At 36.1% G+C, this 19,315-nt stretch overlaps 1 protein-coding gene across 8 annotated transcripts; it reads left to right on the top strand.

The window, feature by feature from the left end:
• The first annotated feature begins 1,674 nt into the window (after positions 1–1,674).
• LOC143724569 (transcription cofactor vestigial-like protein 4) lies at positions 1,675–18,625 on the top strand. Of its 8 annotated transcripts, none has more exons than XR_013197414.1 (9): positions 1,679–2,041; positions 2,853–2,967; positions 3,080–3,266; positions 15,239–15,383; positions 15,586–16,451; positions 16,561–16,903; positions 16,961–17,018; positions 17,190–17,216; positions 17,332–17,632. XR_013197414.1 is itself a non-coding variant. In XM_077217723.1 (5 exons), exons 1-5 carry the CDS (start codon positions 1,966–1,968, stop codon positions 15,777–15,779), a joined length of 684 nt encoding a protein of 227 aa, XP_077073838.1. In that variant the 5' UTR covers positions 1,675–1,965; the 3' UTR covers positions 15,780–18,625. The 8 variants fall into 8 exon arrangements, 2 of the variants coding, with proteins under 2 accessions (XP_077073838.1, XP_077073837.1); XR_013197412.1 differs by having other exon boundaries at positions 17,190–17,274; XR_013197413.1 differs by lacking the exon at positions 16,961–17,018 and having other exon boundaries at positions 17,190–17,274.
• Positions 18,626–19,315: the final 690 nt, after the last annotated feature.

Here is a 19,315-nt window from a genome sequence, read left to right as displayed (position 1 = left end):
AACATATGTAGAAGTGATCCTGTACTTTATTTAAATGGTGTGGACCTTAATAGTAAAAAGTGCTCCAATAAATTTATTAGAAATATATTTTATAAAAATAGGTCTTTTCAGCCTAGAGGGAAATTTTTCTGGAATATTTGCTTCCCAGAGATTATCTGGAAAAAAGCTTGGTTGCTTCCATTTCGGTTTTGCATACCTAACAAATATAGAGAAATACATTTAAAAATACTTCATAACATTTATGTTAGTAATTACACTTTATCGAAATTTATGGAGATTGATGAGAATTGTTCATTTTGTCTGAATCAGCCAGAAAAAACTCTACATCTTTTTTTTGAATGTCATCATTCTAAAAAATTTTGGGAAAATTTAACTATATATTTTCAACGGAAATCAGGTCATAATTTTGTATTAACACCCAAAGATGTTATCATATATTTTGAGTCAAAAACTAGGTCTGTAAATTTTATGATTAATCTTATGATTTTATTAGGTAAATTTCACATTCATAAGAGTAAATTCAATAATTCTAAGCCTTGTTTGAATGTTTTTTTGACTGATTTTATGTTGTATATTGAGTCTCTTAAATGTAAAGATAATAAGAAATGCACTGATACAATTGTATTTGCCAAAGAATTGAAGATAATTGAACAGTGAAGATTTATATGATGTTTCTCTTTTTCTTCAATACTGATTACTGGTTTGTAACTTTCTCGTAGCTATTATATTATACAAATAGTTAAACCTAGTCCCTTTATTTAAATTTTATTTTTATATATTTCTTTTCATTTTTCCTTTATATTTTAGTTTAGTTTCTTACTTATGTTAAACTAACTTTGGAAATTCTTGGATTGTTGTCTTTTTGGATGTCATGTTATTGTTTGTATGTTATGTCTAATAAAAATAAAAAAATAAAAAAAAATAAAAAAGAAACAAGTGCACCGTCGCTCTGTGTATTTCAATGGCATCGTAGTTCAGGAATAATTAACTGGTGAAGTGGATTTACTTATAGGCTAGTTAAGTTGACAAAAGTTATCATGAGCAATGTTTAAAGCAGAAGTCTTAGTATGTCAGTAGAACGGGAAGATTTTGAAACAAGCCGTTCATTCATAAATACGTTATATTGCAGTGAAAATACAAACCAGAAGACAAAAGACAATGTGCGCAGCGCTGCAGAGGGGTGGGGCTACATAAGGTAAACCTATAAAATATTGTTATATATATTATTATACTATAATACGTTTCTCACTGACACGCCCCCAACTCGTTAACATCGGGGCTTAAAGAAAATCCAGAGCGTCCCACTCTGTTATTATGTGCATTTAGCTTGTAAATACGATCTTTTCGACATAACTTGAATGCACCATATTATCTAGCATAAAGTGTTCAGTCTTTGCTTTATGTATTTCCCAGGCGTGTAAATCTGGTTCATGTGTCAGGAAACCCGATACCTGGCCAGATGTTAATGGCCATGGACCACTGGTTCTTTTGTGAGTTTTAAGAAACATTGAGTCCAACTGTATTTACCTTGTAATCGTTTGTTAATCCCGTTTTCGCAGTTTGCTGCAGAATGTTTTGCCACTCAGTCCTGCTGGGGGGTTCTGGCGGGAAAGTGACGTCAATGTATACTATCGCGAGAGTTTTTCATGAGACGGTTACCTTTCAGGAGCAGAGAGACGGTGAGGTCACCTGACACGTGATGCTTTTCTCCGCGCTGGTCAGGACGGGCCAATAGCAGTCGTCTTTGATGACTGCAAAACTATTGAGATTGGTGTCACAACTCATAGCTTGCTCAGTATGCTAAAAACAACGTAAACTTTTCATTATTTTTTTTCTCCACATCTTACTATCAGTGAATGTAAGATTGCTCATGTTCCCCTTCTGAAAGAACGATACATTCAGCTCTATAGATAGCGGGAGTACCCGATTATAATTCTGCTTTTAAATGTTCATGTTTGTGGTAAAATGCATATTTTGATTAATCGATTCGTCAATAAAATGAACAATAACATCAGCAAGCTGCATTGTAACCCATATGAGGGTAAGTAACAACATTCGCAACTCCTAAACAATACATATTTAATACTTGATTATGGAATAATATCATCGGAGCCACTAGGATAATAGTAACGTTATAGTGCAGGTTTCTTAGAAATGTAATCTTTGTGTTTTGGTTTCATATGCAAAAATAAAGGCCATTTTCAGAAACATTTAAATTTCATGACTAAAAAGTAATAACATATTTTCCATACACAGTGAGTACAAGTTAGTGTACATATCTTAATTTCTTCTTTTTAGAAAATGTTTTTAAAAATATGTTTCTGGGTAACATTTATTTTACAAATAATACATTAATAATTAATAAATGAATCTCTATATTGTTCAGCCTGGCCTGAGCTAAAGCTTCCTGTGTCATAAAGTCAAATGATCTGATATTTGAATATTTTCTTTCCAAGGATCTCAGCCTTTTATTGAAGTTTTCTTCATTATTAAATCAGTAACTTACAGTTGATATTTGTGACTTGCAGAAGAAAAACATATATATCATTGCATGTTTGAGTTGCATTTTAAGAATAAATGTTGATGGTAAATATTTTTACTGCTGAACTCTTGACCCTATGTATTCTGTAGAATAAGATTTTCAATAAAATATTTGCATATGAAAGCTCATTGACTTTTTTTGTCTGACTTACATATTAGAACATGATGATGATCTAATATATTTGTGGTTGATTCTAAGCAATATTAGTATTATTGGGAATTGGCTAATCACAAAACATTTGACAAACGTGATTAATATGACTGACAGTAATGATTGTGCCTTTACGGTGTTTGATATGAATTATTGACAGATGATTCAGGGGCATCAAGGGTTTTGCTGAACTCAGGCTGTCAACCCGTGAGCCCAACCAAGAGGAAACACCAAGACTCTGATGAAGAACACATGCACAAAATGAGATCGCATCTGTACGTCTGCTGCGGCTCCGTTATTTACAATGCAGACAGTTTCTGCTATAGGATTGTTAAATAATTTAAGATTTTTTGCACAGCATGTCTTTTTTTCTTGTGATTTTTTTAGGAGGAATCATAATGGACATGCGGTGAGTCCGGAGTCATGTAACTACAGTTCATTGGGACGCGTGTGTGTGAGCGCTCTCCATAGCCGGCGTGTGCTCCCACCGCTCCCCATTCCTGCAGTTGATCCACACAAACACGGCTCAGATCCTCCGCTCCTCTGCCCTGGATCCAGCACTAAACCCCAGCAGGTCAGGCTCCGCGGTTACACACTGATTAAACTAAATACACACTTTTATGTGGTTTACGCGTTTATTTACAGAGGCGCAGATAGGATTTTTTAACTGGGGGGGACCAAGCTGTCAGCAAATGATTTAAACTCAATTCGTTATTTTGCGTAATTTGGGCTTTAACTAGTGCTCAAGTAGTTACTTTGCGTAATTTGGATTAATGATTTGCACTAAAAAGCCATTGGGGGATTCTTATTTGAAATCATGGATAAACAACCATGAAACAAAGGTAAACAAAGGCCTACCTGATCACCACTAGCAATGCATGATCAGACTGTTATTTGACTAGTATGCCAATCAAAACATGTCTTCAGCAAAGTAGTTTTTGTGGCTGCCCTCCCGCAGATCCTCACTTGACTGACTAGGGCCTTACTGTCATCAGAAACATGCCTGCAGGCCAGGAGGACAACATTTTAAATCTTATAATTTCAGTTAACCCTCTATGCCTCTATAGAATTTCACAACAATGTGAAATACAACATATTCCTGAGAATTAATGGCTAAAACTACTATTTCAAAAATGTCTAAGAATAACTCAAAAATTTAAATTTAAGTGTTAATTACAAGTTTGTTGCAATTTATAGATTAGAAATATCTTTCAAATGATGAATAACATATTAAGAAATCTTTTTCATAGCCCATAATTTAAGTATCTATATCCTCCAGATTGCGTTGCTCCAGTCCGTACAATAAAAAAAACATGATTTCCTGCTATAAGAGGATGTCAGAAGTTTATGTAGGCCTTTATTTGTTGTTTGCATAAACCTTGCACCACACAAATTTACTTATTATAATTATTTTTATAGTGGCTTACACGACAGTGAACATACCTCAGTCAATTTATACAATACAATGGGTTAAATTATAAGATAAAACATTATTTCCTGACGACGATAAATTGTTTGATTTATCCAACCATTCTTTTTGTGTTCATTCATTATTTGTCTCTGTCCACTCACCTAAATGCATAGTTATGGTCTCCACATTTTGCTGTGTTTACTAAGTGCAAAAGCCTTCTTGCCATTATTGTCAGGCTAGCTATTCCCCTTAACAAATCTAATCTGCCACATCTGGGAAAGTCAACAGGCATAGGATACTTACATTGTTTGGTTTTTGAAAAAATGAGGTGATTGTTTTTTGTCTCTTCATTGCCTTTATGTGGCATTTATACAGTCGATTTTTTTCAGTTCAGAAAATCACCGACTCAGCTCAGGCATAGTCAACCATATGATCACTATGGTTACCGGCCCGCCCCTACAGGCACGATTGAGGCAGCTACCAGCTCCTCATATCCTCCTCAGGAGTCGTAGCGCACACACACACACACAGAGAGTAAACGTCGGTGGCATGATGGCATCGTGTGTTTATTGACAAAAAGAACAGCGTGTAGTGAGAACGTGGGTACAAACAAAGTAATGGTGACCGGTGTAGATTATTATTGTGTCAGTCTGCGTCTGCCCCGACCCGATTCTGAAGCAGCGCCGGGCCGGGACACTACTTTGGCTAATGTACCTTGCGAAAACACTCGTTAATCCTCTGTTTTACCGATTTTTGTCGCCTTTCGTAGGGATAATGAGGGCGGGGGACGGATCGTGTCACTATGAATCTGGCGGAGTCATGTCCCCCCCCGTCCCTAGTGCCATCTGCGCCCCTGCATTTACACGACAACAGCGTTTTGGGGGCTTGTCATCTCTGTAAACTACAAAAACGCCAATCCGTGAAAACGGTGAAGTCATGCACGTCTATAGGCTTTTCTTTCTTTTCTTTTTTTTTTGCAAATGAAAGGATACTGATATTAAAAGTAAGGAATAAGGGGGACATACACTGTAAAAAATGATTTTTTGGTGAAGTAAATACTACTGAAAAAAAAACAATGTAATTCACATGAAAAAGTTAGTTCAGGCAAGAATTAAAAAAACTAAGTAAATTCCATATCAGTACTTAATTCAAGCGAGTAGAAATGAAAGTGTAAATATCAACTCAATAAAATTAAGTAAAAATTACTCAACTTTTCTGATACTGGGTTTCCCATCATGCACTGGACCTTGAATAATTAATGAGGTTCATTTTTCAATGGTTTCCAGCTGTATTTACACTGTTTTATCATTGATTTTTGTTGTCAGTATTAGTAACTTGCCATTTTGTGACATTGAGTAAATTTTTTGCTCAAAATGACACATTCAAACACAAAAACGACCCATCAAATGTCACCGCCATTGTGTATTGTCCACCAAGTTTTAAGATCTTTGCATTCACATGATGCTTAACATCTGACGTGATGTAATGTAAATTACTTAGATGATCTAAGTAAAGCACATACTACACATGACTAATAAAATTCAATATTATTGTTGTAGTGAAATGTAATGCAAAGGCAAAGGAAATTTCAACTAAATCGAAATTAATCAACCTTTTACTAGCCAAGTTAAAATTACTTATTTTCTTTGTTACTTTCACTTAACTAGGTTAAGTAAAGTTTACTTAATTCCAAATTCCAAGTAAATTTAACTTGAAGATTTCTAATTAAAGCTACTGATAAATATGTTTAGGTTTTTACTTGGCAAATCTTTGTAAATTTACTATTATTTTCTGAGTGAAAAAAGTTGCCTAGCTTTTTTCAAGTAAATCCTACTCCAATTTTTTTTCATTGTACAGACATCATCACATGTGGTTATAAGAATTACACAATATAACATTTTGTCATCCTGAAAAATCAAAGGTTCTTTACAACAGACTCAAGGATGATATAAGCATTTGTGTTCAAAGGTTTTGACATTTAGTAAAACGGGACTTTATATCAGAGGAGAACATTCTAAAATTGTGATTACAGTGAATGTTTCTGGCTTTGTGAAGATGAAATTTACCCAGAAGACAATGTAATAATACAGTATTATCAAGATTAACATCCTTAGAATGAAAATCGGACAAAACATGATAGATTGTCATTTATAGGCATGTTGCGATCGGCTCGAGTTCACTGTAGTAAAAGAATGCGTATGAGCACAAGTGCGTAGTCTTTCATAACAGTGACATCACCAACTTCTTTTCCAGCAGCTTAATAATAATAACACTGCGTTATTAGTCGTTTCCACAGACCCGTGTGGACGGGGCTCGTTTTGATAATGTCTGTACATGGAAAACTCAAGGAAAGACTTCTCAGTTTTAAGCATATCGTTGCCGTGTAAACGTGCCCTCAAATAGAAAAAGAGATTTTTTAAAAAACTTTAGCTTTTTTTAACTAACTTTTCCACCATCAATCCAAACTGTTCTCATTTCTTAAGGGTCAATGACAAATAAAGCTTTAAAAAGGTTTCTAAAAAAAATCATCCTTTCAAAATTGATGTTTTGTATATTTTTGAGTCAAGAACAATGTGTTTAAACAAGTTTCAATTGTTAAATAACATTTCAGAGTGTTTAAATAAATTATTAAATTTATTTTATTATATATATATATATATATATATATAAATAAATGTTTGGTTGTATCATCTGATATATATATATATATATATATATATATATATACAGGTATATATATATTCCTAATTTTATTGCAAAATCTTAGTAAAGTAACTCTTAGACTGTCTACAGTGTCTCACACATTATTACTTTGGGTATTTTATTCATATTCATTTCTAATTATTGCATTCTAGTAGTCAGGTACATAGTATCTTTAGCATCTGATTTTACTTTTAAAAATAATCATACATGTATACCAGTAAATTAATTGAATCGTGTTATGATTCATTTTCATATATTCATTATTTTCACATCATATTATTATTTTTTTAGTCCTGCAATAAACAATTCATCTATGATCTACATAATTTCAAATGGAATCTCCAAATTAATAAAAATCAACATAAAGACAGTATTTATTTATTTATATATTTGTTTAATGGATTCTTTTTACTCAGCACTATTAATGAAGGCCAGTATCACCTTACGTTACTGCTATGTCTCTCTTTTTCTCAATTTATGGGTAAGAAATGAGTAAAAGGTATTATTTTAGTTGTTTTTGACCCATGTAACATGGGTGAATCGACTAGTAATGGTTACACTTAATTCATACAAACAAGATTAAAACACTGTCGGCAGCGAAAACTTCAAGCACATTCAGTGGTGCCCCTCCATAGTTTAATCTGTCCCTTCACAGTTTTATAATGAACCTGAAAGACCTGAAAGATCACTAACATGTTTTTTTCGTCATTGCATTGGCAAAGCATGTCAATTGAACAGAAATCCAAATCGTGATCTAGCTTAGTGCAGTCATCACATGGCAAAGGCTGTGACCTAATGAAATAGTGCTGTTTTCTGAAGGAAGTGCACTGTTCACGCTAGCAGCGCATGACTGGTGTCTCAGAGCAGCTTCATTCACAGTAAATGCTGCATCACTGCATGTGCTGTGAGTTCAACCTGCAACTTTACTGTGTATGCAATTTCATTTACATACATTTTGTTCTTCCATTGATGTGACATTTGTAGCAATTTTGCACTTTGACAGTCAGTTTAAGATATAGGATATATTTGAGTATTGTATCTCTGGATAGTTTACAAAATAAAACTGTACTCTTATCATAATTGTCAGTAAGCGAAGACCCGCCCCCTTTAGTTACTGTTGCTATGTCCGACAAGCCACGCCGTTCTCACACCACACCATGTTCTCACACAGTGAAAAATACATTGCGGAGCAGAGGACACTGACAACACACTGACACAGGACAGACCAGCTTACTTTTGATATGAAACAAAAGTCTCACCTTTCAAATTTGGTAATTTTTGTTAAAGAAATTTAAACAATAAATACAGTTTTGTGGCTCTTTAATGTGTCTGACAGATCGCTGTAGAGCCTCAGCTAAAGCTGCTCGTGAACCGATCATCTCTTCCTTCTAGTTCATTTATAGCATCAGTTAACTATCTACTATCTTCTATCTCTTCTGACTGCTTTGTCAGACAAAAATGGCGGATTATGATTGGTCAGATCGCCTGTCAATCAAACTCCCTGTGAAGGGTATTGAATGATGTTGTTTTAAACCCCAAACTTTGTACTTAAAACATTATTCATTAACAATCATATTCAGTTATTTGTAATAAGATGTAATTATAAAAAAATAAAATGAGTTTCAATGCAACTAATAGCTAGTTTTTGATAGGAACTTGTAGTCAGAAGAGTCGCTTGACTGTTTTAACTATTTTAATTCATGAGTAGCTTGTCAAACTGCAGTTTCAGAGGGTTCTCAGTCCCACTTTATATTAAGTGTCTTTAATTACCATGTACTAACATTTTAATTTATCATTTGGCACTTATTGTGTACATACATGTTTTACATTGTACTTATATTTAAAAAAAAACACTTTTTGAAAAACAACATGAACCGGTACATCATACCTAACAATCTTTTTATGAGTACATAGTAGTTAAAGACACCTAATATAAAGTGTGACCGATGTTTCTTTAGTTGATTTGATAGTGGCATCTAAAATTATTTAAAAAATGATCATCATGGAAATAATTGAAAACAAATTTACCTGAAAAATAATATTTTAGAATAATAATAATAAAAATAGAATATTAATAGACAAAGCTTGATGTGTATATATAAATGTATTATAACAGTATTATTGATTTGACTGCAATGATGATTCTATTGGATGACATAACTTTTTTTGCAGAACTGCTTTATAGATGAAATTAACTAATTTATTAATTGATGATCTTTACAAAAGAACTGAATCAACAGACTTTGGCTGAACAATGACACTGTTTTCTTTTAGAGCTGCTGTACAGCCGAAATGAACACTGTTTGCATCATTTATCATAATTTTCCTGTTATCACTGTAAAGCTGCTTTGAAACAATTTGTATTATATAAAGTGCTATATAAATAAAGGTGACTTGACTTAACAAAAGTTTTTAAATGATCTCAACACCTTTAAAAACACTGGTATTTATACAAATTTGTTTAAAAAAATGATGCCATAGTATTTTATTTAGAATTTCTTCTTATTAAAACACTACTTTCTTAGTCTGTTCGTGTGTGCGGACGGTTTTGCCACCTGACATTTTCAGGGTTTAAGATAAAAAAAAGAAAAAAAGAAATCTATTATTTGAATGTACTGAAAATGAATTCAAACTAAATAGGTTTCATAGAAAAAAGTGATGCATGTCATGAATTTATCGAATAATTTTAAAAGGAAATAATGTAGTTGGACACAGATAAATGCACGTCGTGTCATTGACCCTTAATTGTTCCATTCGGTGCTGATCCGGCCCGGCCGCTACGGATACTTCACTGTGGGACTGAGAACACACTCTTTGCAATCTAATATTAATGAGTATGAGATGTAAATAGCGAGGATGATCAGAAATATATTATAATTCTATTATTAACTTGTTTACTTCGCTCAATTAGGCCAGATACAGAGAAACCGGAGCCAGGCTCAAGTGTAAATATAACCGGAACCGTTCGTCCTGATGTAGTCCGTGAGGTAGACCCCCAAATTTCAGAAATTAGTATCATAAGAGGGCACCAATGTTGCTCTTTTTTTATTCAACAGACCACAAAAATGCATGATAGCAATTCTTAGTGGGTAGCTTAAGGTACAAAAATCACCAATTTTATGCATGACCCTCCCAAAATTTGGCGAATTCCACGTAAGGTCAGTTATTTCTTTAATTCATTATTTTTGGTACCAAAACATTTATACTTGGTGATATCTAGGTTAGAATATTGTCAAAACTTTAACTTGTTTCAATAATATAGTTATTATAATTATTTCTCTACATAAAACATAGTGGTGTACAGCTTTCACTCATTGTTTTAAACTGTAGACCAGTCTGTATATGCTTCCATGTAACAGGTAACAGAATGGATTTTGCAATGTTATATATTATACAATTATTGATTAATCTGTCAAGTCAATTCATTGTATGCTAATTACCATGGATAACTAAACAACAAGTGACGTGAATGCTAATTGTCCAAATTGTACATTTGTTGACTGTCCGTGTACTGGTGCACAGCAAAATACCCAGTGTTAAATGAACACTCCTGGTGTACATATAGGTCCAACTACAGGGTGTTAAAAATGAACACTGAGCAGTGTTGAAGTTAATGGGATAATTAAGTGATTCATTAAGTGATGATTGGCCATTAGTGGTGACACCTGATGTTAATAAGCAGAATCATTGAAGGAAAGTGAAACAATAAGAACGGAAAAGAAGAGAAACACAAGAACTACTAACTTCAAGCCTTTACACATTATTGCACTTACCAGTGTGACTTTATTTCTGTCATACATCTTTAAAAGTTATTGAGAATCAACATAAGTTTAGACGGCAATGTGTTATGGAATTTTTCATTTCAAGCCACCATTTTGGTGGTCAGTGTTTGTTTTAGTTGGGCTCTTGAACCTTTTCATTTTTATTGTAAGTTTTTCTCTGGCTGCTCCAACATTGTGTTTATAAAGCACATTTGTTATTGCATGAGAAAACCTGCTAACAATATGTTGTAATGATGGCATTATCATCACGTAGTGATCTTATTCACTGATGTCATTCAGAGTCTAAATATTTGACTATATGATTGATGTTGTGTTTTAGTATTGGTGATTGAAGCCCTGAGATTCTACAGTTTGAGATCCAACAGCAATATGAACAATTTTGAAAAATCTTTGTGCACTGGAGCTCTTGTGTTTAGACACACAAACATCAAGAATCAGCATATGAATCACAACAATGGTGACAATAAACAAACTAGTGACACACAGATCAACTCTGAACATCACAAAACAAGCTATTAAAGTCATAACAAAACAATAGCAAAAAAACATGCAAACAGGAAAAACAATGAAAATTACAGGACAATTCAGCTGTATAAATTTATTCATACTGCAATGCATGATGGGAGCCATGGATGCATTTTGATTGGTGGCTCCCATCATGCACTGCAACATGAATCTTTTGTGTGATTGTCACCATTGTTGAGATTCATATGTAGATTCTTGATGTCTGTGTGGGATTTTAAAACCTCCAGATTATTAAATCACTGCTAGAATTAGCTACTGAAATGAATATGAATAGGACCTTTGTATAATCAGTTTATAATGCTGGTTGAGTGAATCAGGACACTACAGGATTGTTTTTTCATAGTTTAAACATAACCATCATGACCTGGGCTGTATTTCCCAAAAGCATTTTACGCCTAACTTGATCGTAGAACGATTGCAACAAAAGGTCTGTACGATCAAATTAGGCTTACGATGGTTTCTCTTGCAGTAACACATGTGCTTTATAAACACAGAGTTGGAGCAGCCAGAGAAAAACTAATGTTAAAAAGCAAAGAGTCCAGAGCCCAACTAAAGCAAACACTGATCGCCATTATGGTGACATGAAACGAAACATTCCATAAAGCATTTCCATCTAAACTTCTGTTCAATATAAATAAGAATGTGTGTAGATGTATGACAGAAATACACTGGTAATAATAAGTACAATAATGTGTAATGGCTCGAAGTCAGTATTCCTTGTGTTTCTCTTTTTTCTGTTCTTGTTGTTTCTCTTTCCTTCAACGATTCTTCTTATTAACATTAAGTGTCACCACTAGTGGTCAATCATCACTTAATTAATCACTTAATTATCTCATTAACTTCAACACTGCTTCAGTGTTCATTTTTAACACCCTGTAGTTGGACCTATATGTACACCGAGAGTGTACATATGTACACTGGGGATTTTGCTGTGTGCTTGAGATATCTTTATATTAGATGCACACTATATACAGAAACACACATAAGCAGACATTTATTATATTACACTCCTGAAGGCAGACAATAAACATCAAATTAATTTACAGCTTGCAGAAATATGTATAAGCTTCAGGAACAGAGATCTCCTCAAAAGAAACGTCCTAAAATTGAAAACAAGTGTTTAATACACTGCACTGAAGAGGACCCAGAGAAGAATTTAACAGCACCAAAGGACTGGAATTCGTGGACAACATTGGTCAAGGCAGCAGAAATAAGAAATCATAAAGACATATTAGATTTGGCTGAGAGTTGTTCTGAAGGAGATGTTCCACAAATATGGTATCACAGGAGGTGCCGGAGTCTCTTTACAATGAAAAGGGATTTGGAAACACTCAAAAGCAAGCCATTAGACAGTACAGAAACAATGGCTAGAAGGTCCATACGAACTCAGAGCTGTAGTTCATTGGTGTATGAAAAAATCTGCATCTTTTGTGAGAAGTCTTCAAAGTTCAGACCAGGAACAAAAAGTAGAGAGCCGTTAATGCAGTCAGTGTCTTGGCAGTCTGATGCTGCAGTTAGGAATGCAGTTCTAGCCAACCAGTTTAAAAGAATGATTGCAGTAACTATGCAGACAGCAGAAGCAGCTGCATTTGACGAGTTGTCTGAATACATACGGGAAGAACTGATGGAACATCCTTGTGTTATGAAGTTTACAATTCTCACATGTAGAATCAGAGAGTATATGCACAAAGTGGCGTTGACACTCTGATGGAATCAACCATCAAGAACCTTAGAAGAAGATTAGAGGCAGAATTTGGTGATTCCCTACATTTTTGCAAGTCTAACAATGGCAGGTTACTGATGTATCCTGACACTTTGTCTATGGAGCATCTTGTTGTTGAGAACAGTGCAATACATGATAGCCTAGTCAAGAAACAACCTATACAGACCGCATAGAGGAAACCGCTTTGATTGTACGCACGGCCATCAAGAAAGAGAGGCCGTCAGTATCATGGCAACCTAATCCTTTTGAACTTGATCAGAAATCAGTAAAGCTGGCTGGTGAAATCAAAGAGTTTTTGGCTGTATTGCTGAGTGGTGACTCATTTGAAAAGGCTTCTGAAAAGGTACAAAGACTTGTCGTGTCTTTTGGACAAGATATAACTTATGCAGTGACTCAAGGAAGAATAAGAATGCCCAAGCATATTTTGATTCCTTATGCTATTAAGGCGCTTACAGGAAATGTTGAATTGATCCAAATGAAGAATCGCCTGGGACACTCTGTATCTTAAACTTTCTTAGAGGTGATAGATACAGCCTTGTGCCTGCAGAAATTAACCATGGCAGATGCTGCAGGTTTGGCTGTTCTTCCTAGCAACATAAAGTCCATTGTGCCTACGACATTAGGATGGGACAACATAGACAGAAACGAAGAGACATTGACAGGAGAGGGAACATCCCATAGGATCAATGGAATGGCAGTCCAGCCTTTGACAGAGGGTCCAACACTTCCACCAATGTCCTATGAAGTGCCCAAAAGGCAAATAAGTATCAAAGATGTCATGCCTGAGAACCTGCCTGTGTACAATGCCGGCGCTAAGGCCTCAGCTCCTACCATGGTCCATGAAGAAGTAGATTATCAAGAATGCAGGAACAAGGCCAGAATGAAGAATGTAGTATGGTTAGTCACCAAATGTCATGCTGAACAGAATCAACCTATTCCTGGGTGGACTGGCTTCAACATACGTACTAGACAGAATGTGACCGTTACACAAAGTAGCATTGGATATCTTCCTACCATCAATGGCCCTGCCTCTGATATGGCAACTGTACATGAGATATTTGTGCTGTCTCACAAAATCATGAAAACCCTCGATCTGAAAGAGATAATACTTGTATTCGATCAGGCCTTATATGCCAAGGCTACGGAAATTAAGTGGAAGCATAAGGACAAGTTTAGTGGGATCATCCTCAGACTTGGAACATTCCACACAATTTGCACGTGGATGGCAGTTATAGGCAAACGCTTTCAGGATGCAGGTTTGAGAGATTTATGCATTGAAGCAAGTTTGATTATGGAAGGCTCAGCTTCAAAAACACTGGAAGGGCGAAGCTACAACAGAGGTGTAAGAGTTCATAAACTGGTTTATGAGGCCCTCTTGAGAAAACTTTGGAGTCGTTTCAGTGAACAGGAAAACCTAAGTTCTGGAGTGCAAGATGCACCCAAGGTACTGAAAGACCTCAGTGATGACATTTCACCAGACACATTTGAGATGGTTGTCCAAAGTCCATCATTGATCCTGCTGTTTGATGAATTTGAGAAGTACATGGTACATACTCTATTAAGGACATTGAGAGACAAAACCGGGGCTCACAAAGTGGTACCCAGTTTCGCAACATTGTAGCAGGACATAGCATTACCCAATGGAGAAAGTTCCTTGCATCACCAAGTTACAAGAACAGTCTGGTAGAGTTCATTTGCAGCTACTGGAAAGATCCAGTACACAGAACCAAGCTTGAACATAGGACTATGTTTATTACCTGTGGTGAAACCTGCTGGAAGCTATTCAAAGAGGAAAGCACCTGTGTGGAAGAGCTACTGTCAAATCAGGAAGAGGCCGATGGTAGACTGCTGCTACATGCGGCCCATGCTGTTCCTAAATATGTTGGGAGATATATTGAACCATATTTGCACAAAATATTATTTTTGTGTTAATAAAATGTCAAAATTGTGTTATATTTTCTTTAGTTTTTTGTATATTTTCTGTCCTATATATGATTTTATTTTATTTTATTTCTCAGTAATATTTCATCATAAAAGAGAAGATCTAAAGCAATAGATATGTTAAAATAACACAGTTTATCAATATTGAGATTTATTTTGCATAATTAGATTTTTTCAGCACGTTTAAATGCAAAATTTGTAATTTTCATACCTTAAGCTACCTACATGGCACTGCTATCATGCATTTTTTTGGTCAGGGGGCATGTCTGTTTTGAGAAATAAGCATTAGAATTGGTGCCCTTTCTGATACCAATTTTCTGCCCGCCTCACGGACTAATGGTGGAAAGGCTGTTGAGTGTTGACTCTACATCAGTGACTCCACTTTTATAGGATGTGTTGGTGAATGTGTGCATATGCATTATCATGGAGAATTGTCATATTTCCGACATATTTCCGAACAGAATCGTCCATCTGTGATCACCTGTGCTCCTGCCACCAACCGGCCCTGCAGTCTGTCCAGCTGCCACATGTGTCCTAATGCCTGCACATCTGGATCCAGCAGCAAGACCAACGGTAGCTCATCTACCAATGACTGCGTAATCACAAGTGTGTGTTCTGAGTCTGAGTGAGCAGCACATCATTACCAGCTGGTGTGGTTATAAATCTTACAGTAAAATTATAAAACGGCTTCTCTTTATCCATTTGTAGGTGATAAATGGATGATTGATTTTTGAAATGGCTCCCATGAAAATCCCTAATGTATTCAGTGTTTTTGGTCCTCTGATCACGTGATCTCTCTGTTCCACAGACTCTGAGTGTGACCCTGTGATTGAGGAGCATTTCCGGCGCAGTCTGGGCAAGATCTACGAGGAGCCCGTCTCTAACCTGTCCATCACAGGCTCCGTCGACGACCACTTCACTAAAGCACTGGGGGACGCCTGGACACAGATCAAAGCCAGGGGCCACGACGGGACTGCACCGAACCACGAGGGGCGCTGTTAAACAACTCAAGCTCACACACGAACACTGTTCAGGTTAGATCTCTTCAGAGGTGTAGGCAAGACCCACACCATTGCAGCATTCATTTCAATACGGCTTATAGAGCTATAAATAACTATTTTCAATATGTCATGCTCTTTATATTTTCCATGTCTCTTTATCTAATGTGTGAATAACTTTAAGCAGAACTGCCAACAGAAAGCAGTGAGGATATAAACAATATCGCAAAATCTCAATGGACTGACACTTGTTGAGTCTGAGGAAACCTGACATGAAAAATGTTAACTTTTGATCCTTGACTTATCACTTGTTCAGTAAAGTCAAATAAATGAAAAGGCGTTAAAACAACTGTTAAATATTACTGAATTAAGGTTGCAATAAATACACCACCTTGATTTAAGAATGTGCTGCCTGATTCTTGGATAGACAGGCCTTGGTCTGGGTCTCGAGGATAGGTCTCTGTTCTGGATCTGGTCTTGAAGGGTCTAGTCTGGGTCTCGAGGATAGGTCTCTGTTCTGCACCTGGTCTTGAAGGTTCTAGTCTTAGTCTGGGTCTCGAGGATAAGTCTTTGTTCTGGATCTGGTCTTGAAGGGTCTAGTCTGGGTCTCGAGGATGGGTCTCTGTTCTGGATCTGGTCTTGAAGGTTCTAGTCTTAGTGTGGGTCTCGAGGATAGGTCTCTGTTCTGGATCTGGTCTTGAAGGGTCTAGTCTGGGTCTCGAGGATTGATCTCTGTTCTGGAACTTGTCTTGAAGGTTCTAGTCGTGGTCTGGGTCTCGAGATAGGTCTCTGTTCTGGATCTGGTCTTGAAGGTTCTAGTCGTGGTCTGGGTCTCGAGGATAGGTCTCTGTTCTGGATCTGGTCTTGAAGGTTCTAGTCTTAGTCTGGGTCTCGAGGATAGGTCTCTGTTCTGGATCTGTTCTTGAAGAGTCTTAGTCTGGGTCTCAAGGATGGGTCTCTGTTCTGGATCTGGTCTTGAAGGGTCTAGTCTTGTTCTGGGTCTCGAGGATGGGTCTCTGTTCTGGATCTGGTCTTGAAGGTTCTAGTCTTAGTCTGGGTCTCGAGGATAGGTCTCTGTTCTGGATCTGGTCTTGAAGGTTCTAGTCTTAGTCTGGGTCTCGAGGATAGGTCTTGTACTGGATCTGGTCTTGAAGGTTCTAGTCTTAGTCTGGGTCTCGAGGATAGGTCTCTGTTCTGGATCTGGTCTTGAAGGGGCTAGTCTTGTTCTGGGTCTCGAGGATAGGTCTTGTACTGGATCTGGTCTTGAAGGGTCATGTCTTGGTCTGGGTCTCGAGGATAGGTCTTGTACTGGATCTGGTCTTGAAGGGTCATGTCTTGTTCTGGGTCTCGAGGATAGGTCTTGTACTGGATCTGGTCTTGAAGGGTCATGTCTTGGTCTGGGTCTCGAGGATAGGTCTCTGTTCTGGATCTGGTCTTGAAGGTTCTAGTCTTGGTCTTGGTCTCGAGGATAGGTCTCTGTTCTGGATCTGGTCTTGAAGGTTCTAGTCTTAGTCTTGGTCTCAAGGATAGGTCTTGTACTGGATCTGGTCTTGAAGGGTCTAGTCTTGGTCTGGGTCTTGGATGGTCTGGTCTGGTCTACCCTTTTGCTATAAATGTAAACTTTGAAAATGATGGCCAACCAAAGAAACGCTTAATTCTAGTTTTATTAACATTAGAGTGTCTTTAGGTTTTTCAGCAAGTGTCATTTGTTGAGGTGTTTCATGTTTGAGTTGTTGATCTGGATTTGGTAACAGTCATGATCTATCGAACAAACGTTTAAGTGCTTTTAACTAATTGTGTCCAATGTTTGGAAACTCCAAAATCAGCAGAAAAAAATAAAGATTATTATTTTATTGTTTGTTTTGCATAAAGAAAATGAACCCAAGAACAGAAAGAAATTGTGCTGTGACATTATTTTCATGAAATCCTCCCAAAATACTCAAAAAGTACAACAATTGCTTCCACGATAAATGCATACAGTTGCATTAAGATATGATTAAACAATGTTAAAAAAATCGAAATGGTTCCAAGCTAAATGCAATGAGTTTTTTTTTTCTTGCTCTCTTCTTTTGCATGACTTTAAAACTGGAATAGTTGGTGTTGGTTTGGTCTTACATTGACAAAACCATCAGAGTGAAGAGTATAAAGATACTGACATGATCAAGATAAGCCACTGCTGGAACAGTGTTTCTGTAAGTGTCATGAGTGTGTCGACACATGCTGCATCTCTGGCTTGATCGAGTTTCACTGCCATGACACATTCCTGCAATGATCAACAAAATTAAATCTAGCAAAGTGTTTTTTCATATTTTCGATTACATTTTTTTAATTTCCTTATCTATTGTCTTTCTTTTTTCCTTTTGTGAAGCAACTTTTTTTTCAGAATGTAAAATATGATGATCATTACACTGTGTGTGATGAATAAATATATAGTTTCTCATAGCAAATATTCTATCATTAACTGTTGTGTATACTCATCTTTTTCCTGGTAATGGAACCGTCATTTGTTCATTTATGTGATATACAGTATAACAGATGTAATAAGTGCTAACATGTTGAGTCATCTTTGCTAAACTGGTTCTTTAGTGTTGGATTGAACAAAGTCTCATAAGTTGCCTGTTTGACATGGGTAAAGCTACATTAATATGGAATTTATATATATATATAGTACTAGTAATATAACTGATCTTGAAATGACAGTGGCTTTGCCATTACATTCAAGCGCCTAATTTATTTGTAAAATAGATCAATAAAAAATAACTATGAATGCTAGATTGATTTGTAACGTTGTAACTTTCTTTTTTCTTAAACATATGTTTTATATAGTAAATAAAATCACTTCAAAGCAAACAATCGTGTTTCTTGAACATTTTCCTGCACACACATGTATCACTATTTAGATGTAGCGTCAATCCCATCAAAACCCTCTGACAGGATAGAGAGTATATGTTTTACAGAACCGTTATTGTTTTATATATGCTGTATTGGCCTCTCACGGTGATATCATTCATATAATAATTGAATTTTGCTTTGTAATAACATGTTAAATTTAGTCAAGTTTACATTTAAGGGCATCACTGATTTATTATCAGAATTATTATCAATGAAGCTTCTTATATGCCTTCTTTAAAGGGGAAACACCCCCAAAACAGACTGTTTGAATCAGAGGATGGGAAACAGGGTGGGAAAAGGTCATAAATCATGGGCGTCGGAGCCATTGTATATGTGTGTATATGTCCACTTTTTATGACCAATGATATTGGACCCACTCACTTCTACCATCTCCAATTCAGCTTATATGTCTGTTCACTTTTCAGAGCGCCGTCAGTCAAATCCATTCCACTTGAGGTATGCCCTAATAAATTAAACTCCATTTCTGCCGAATCATTATATTTCTCAACGAGACACAACTGATGAAAATAACCGCCCGTTGTTCCTTCCAGGCAAATATTGCGTTGTAAACATCAATAACAGCTTTAAGTTGTCAATGCTGGCAAATGAGCATGGTATCAGCAGCGGATAATCCACGGTTAGCTGTGC

Source organism: Siphateles boraxobius, unplaced genomic scaffold (genome assembly GCF_051911475.1).
Source record: "Siphateles boraxobius isolate OS27281-9 unplaced genomic scaffold, OSU_SipBor_1 76, whole genome shotgun sequence".
In the NCBI taxonomy this organism is placed as follows: domain Eukaryota; kingdom Metazoa; phylum Chordata; class Actinopteri; order Cypriniformes; family Leuciscidae; genus Siphateles; species Siphateles boraxobius.
Note: the sequence above shows the minus strand (reverse complement) of the source record. Positions and strands in the feature narration are given on the sequence as shown.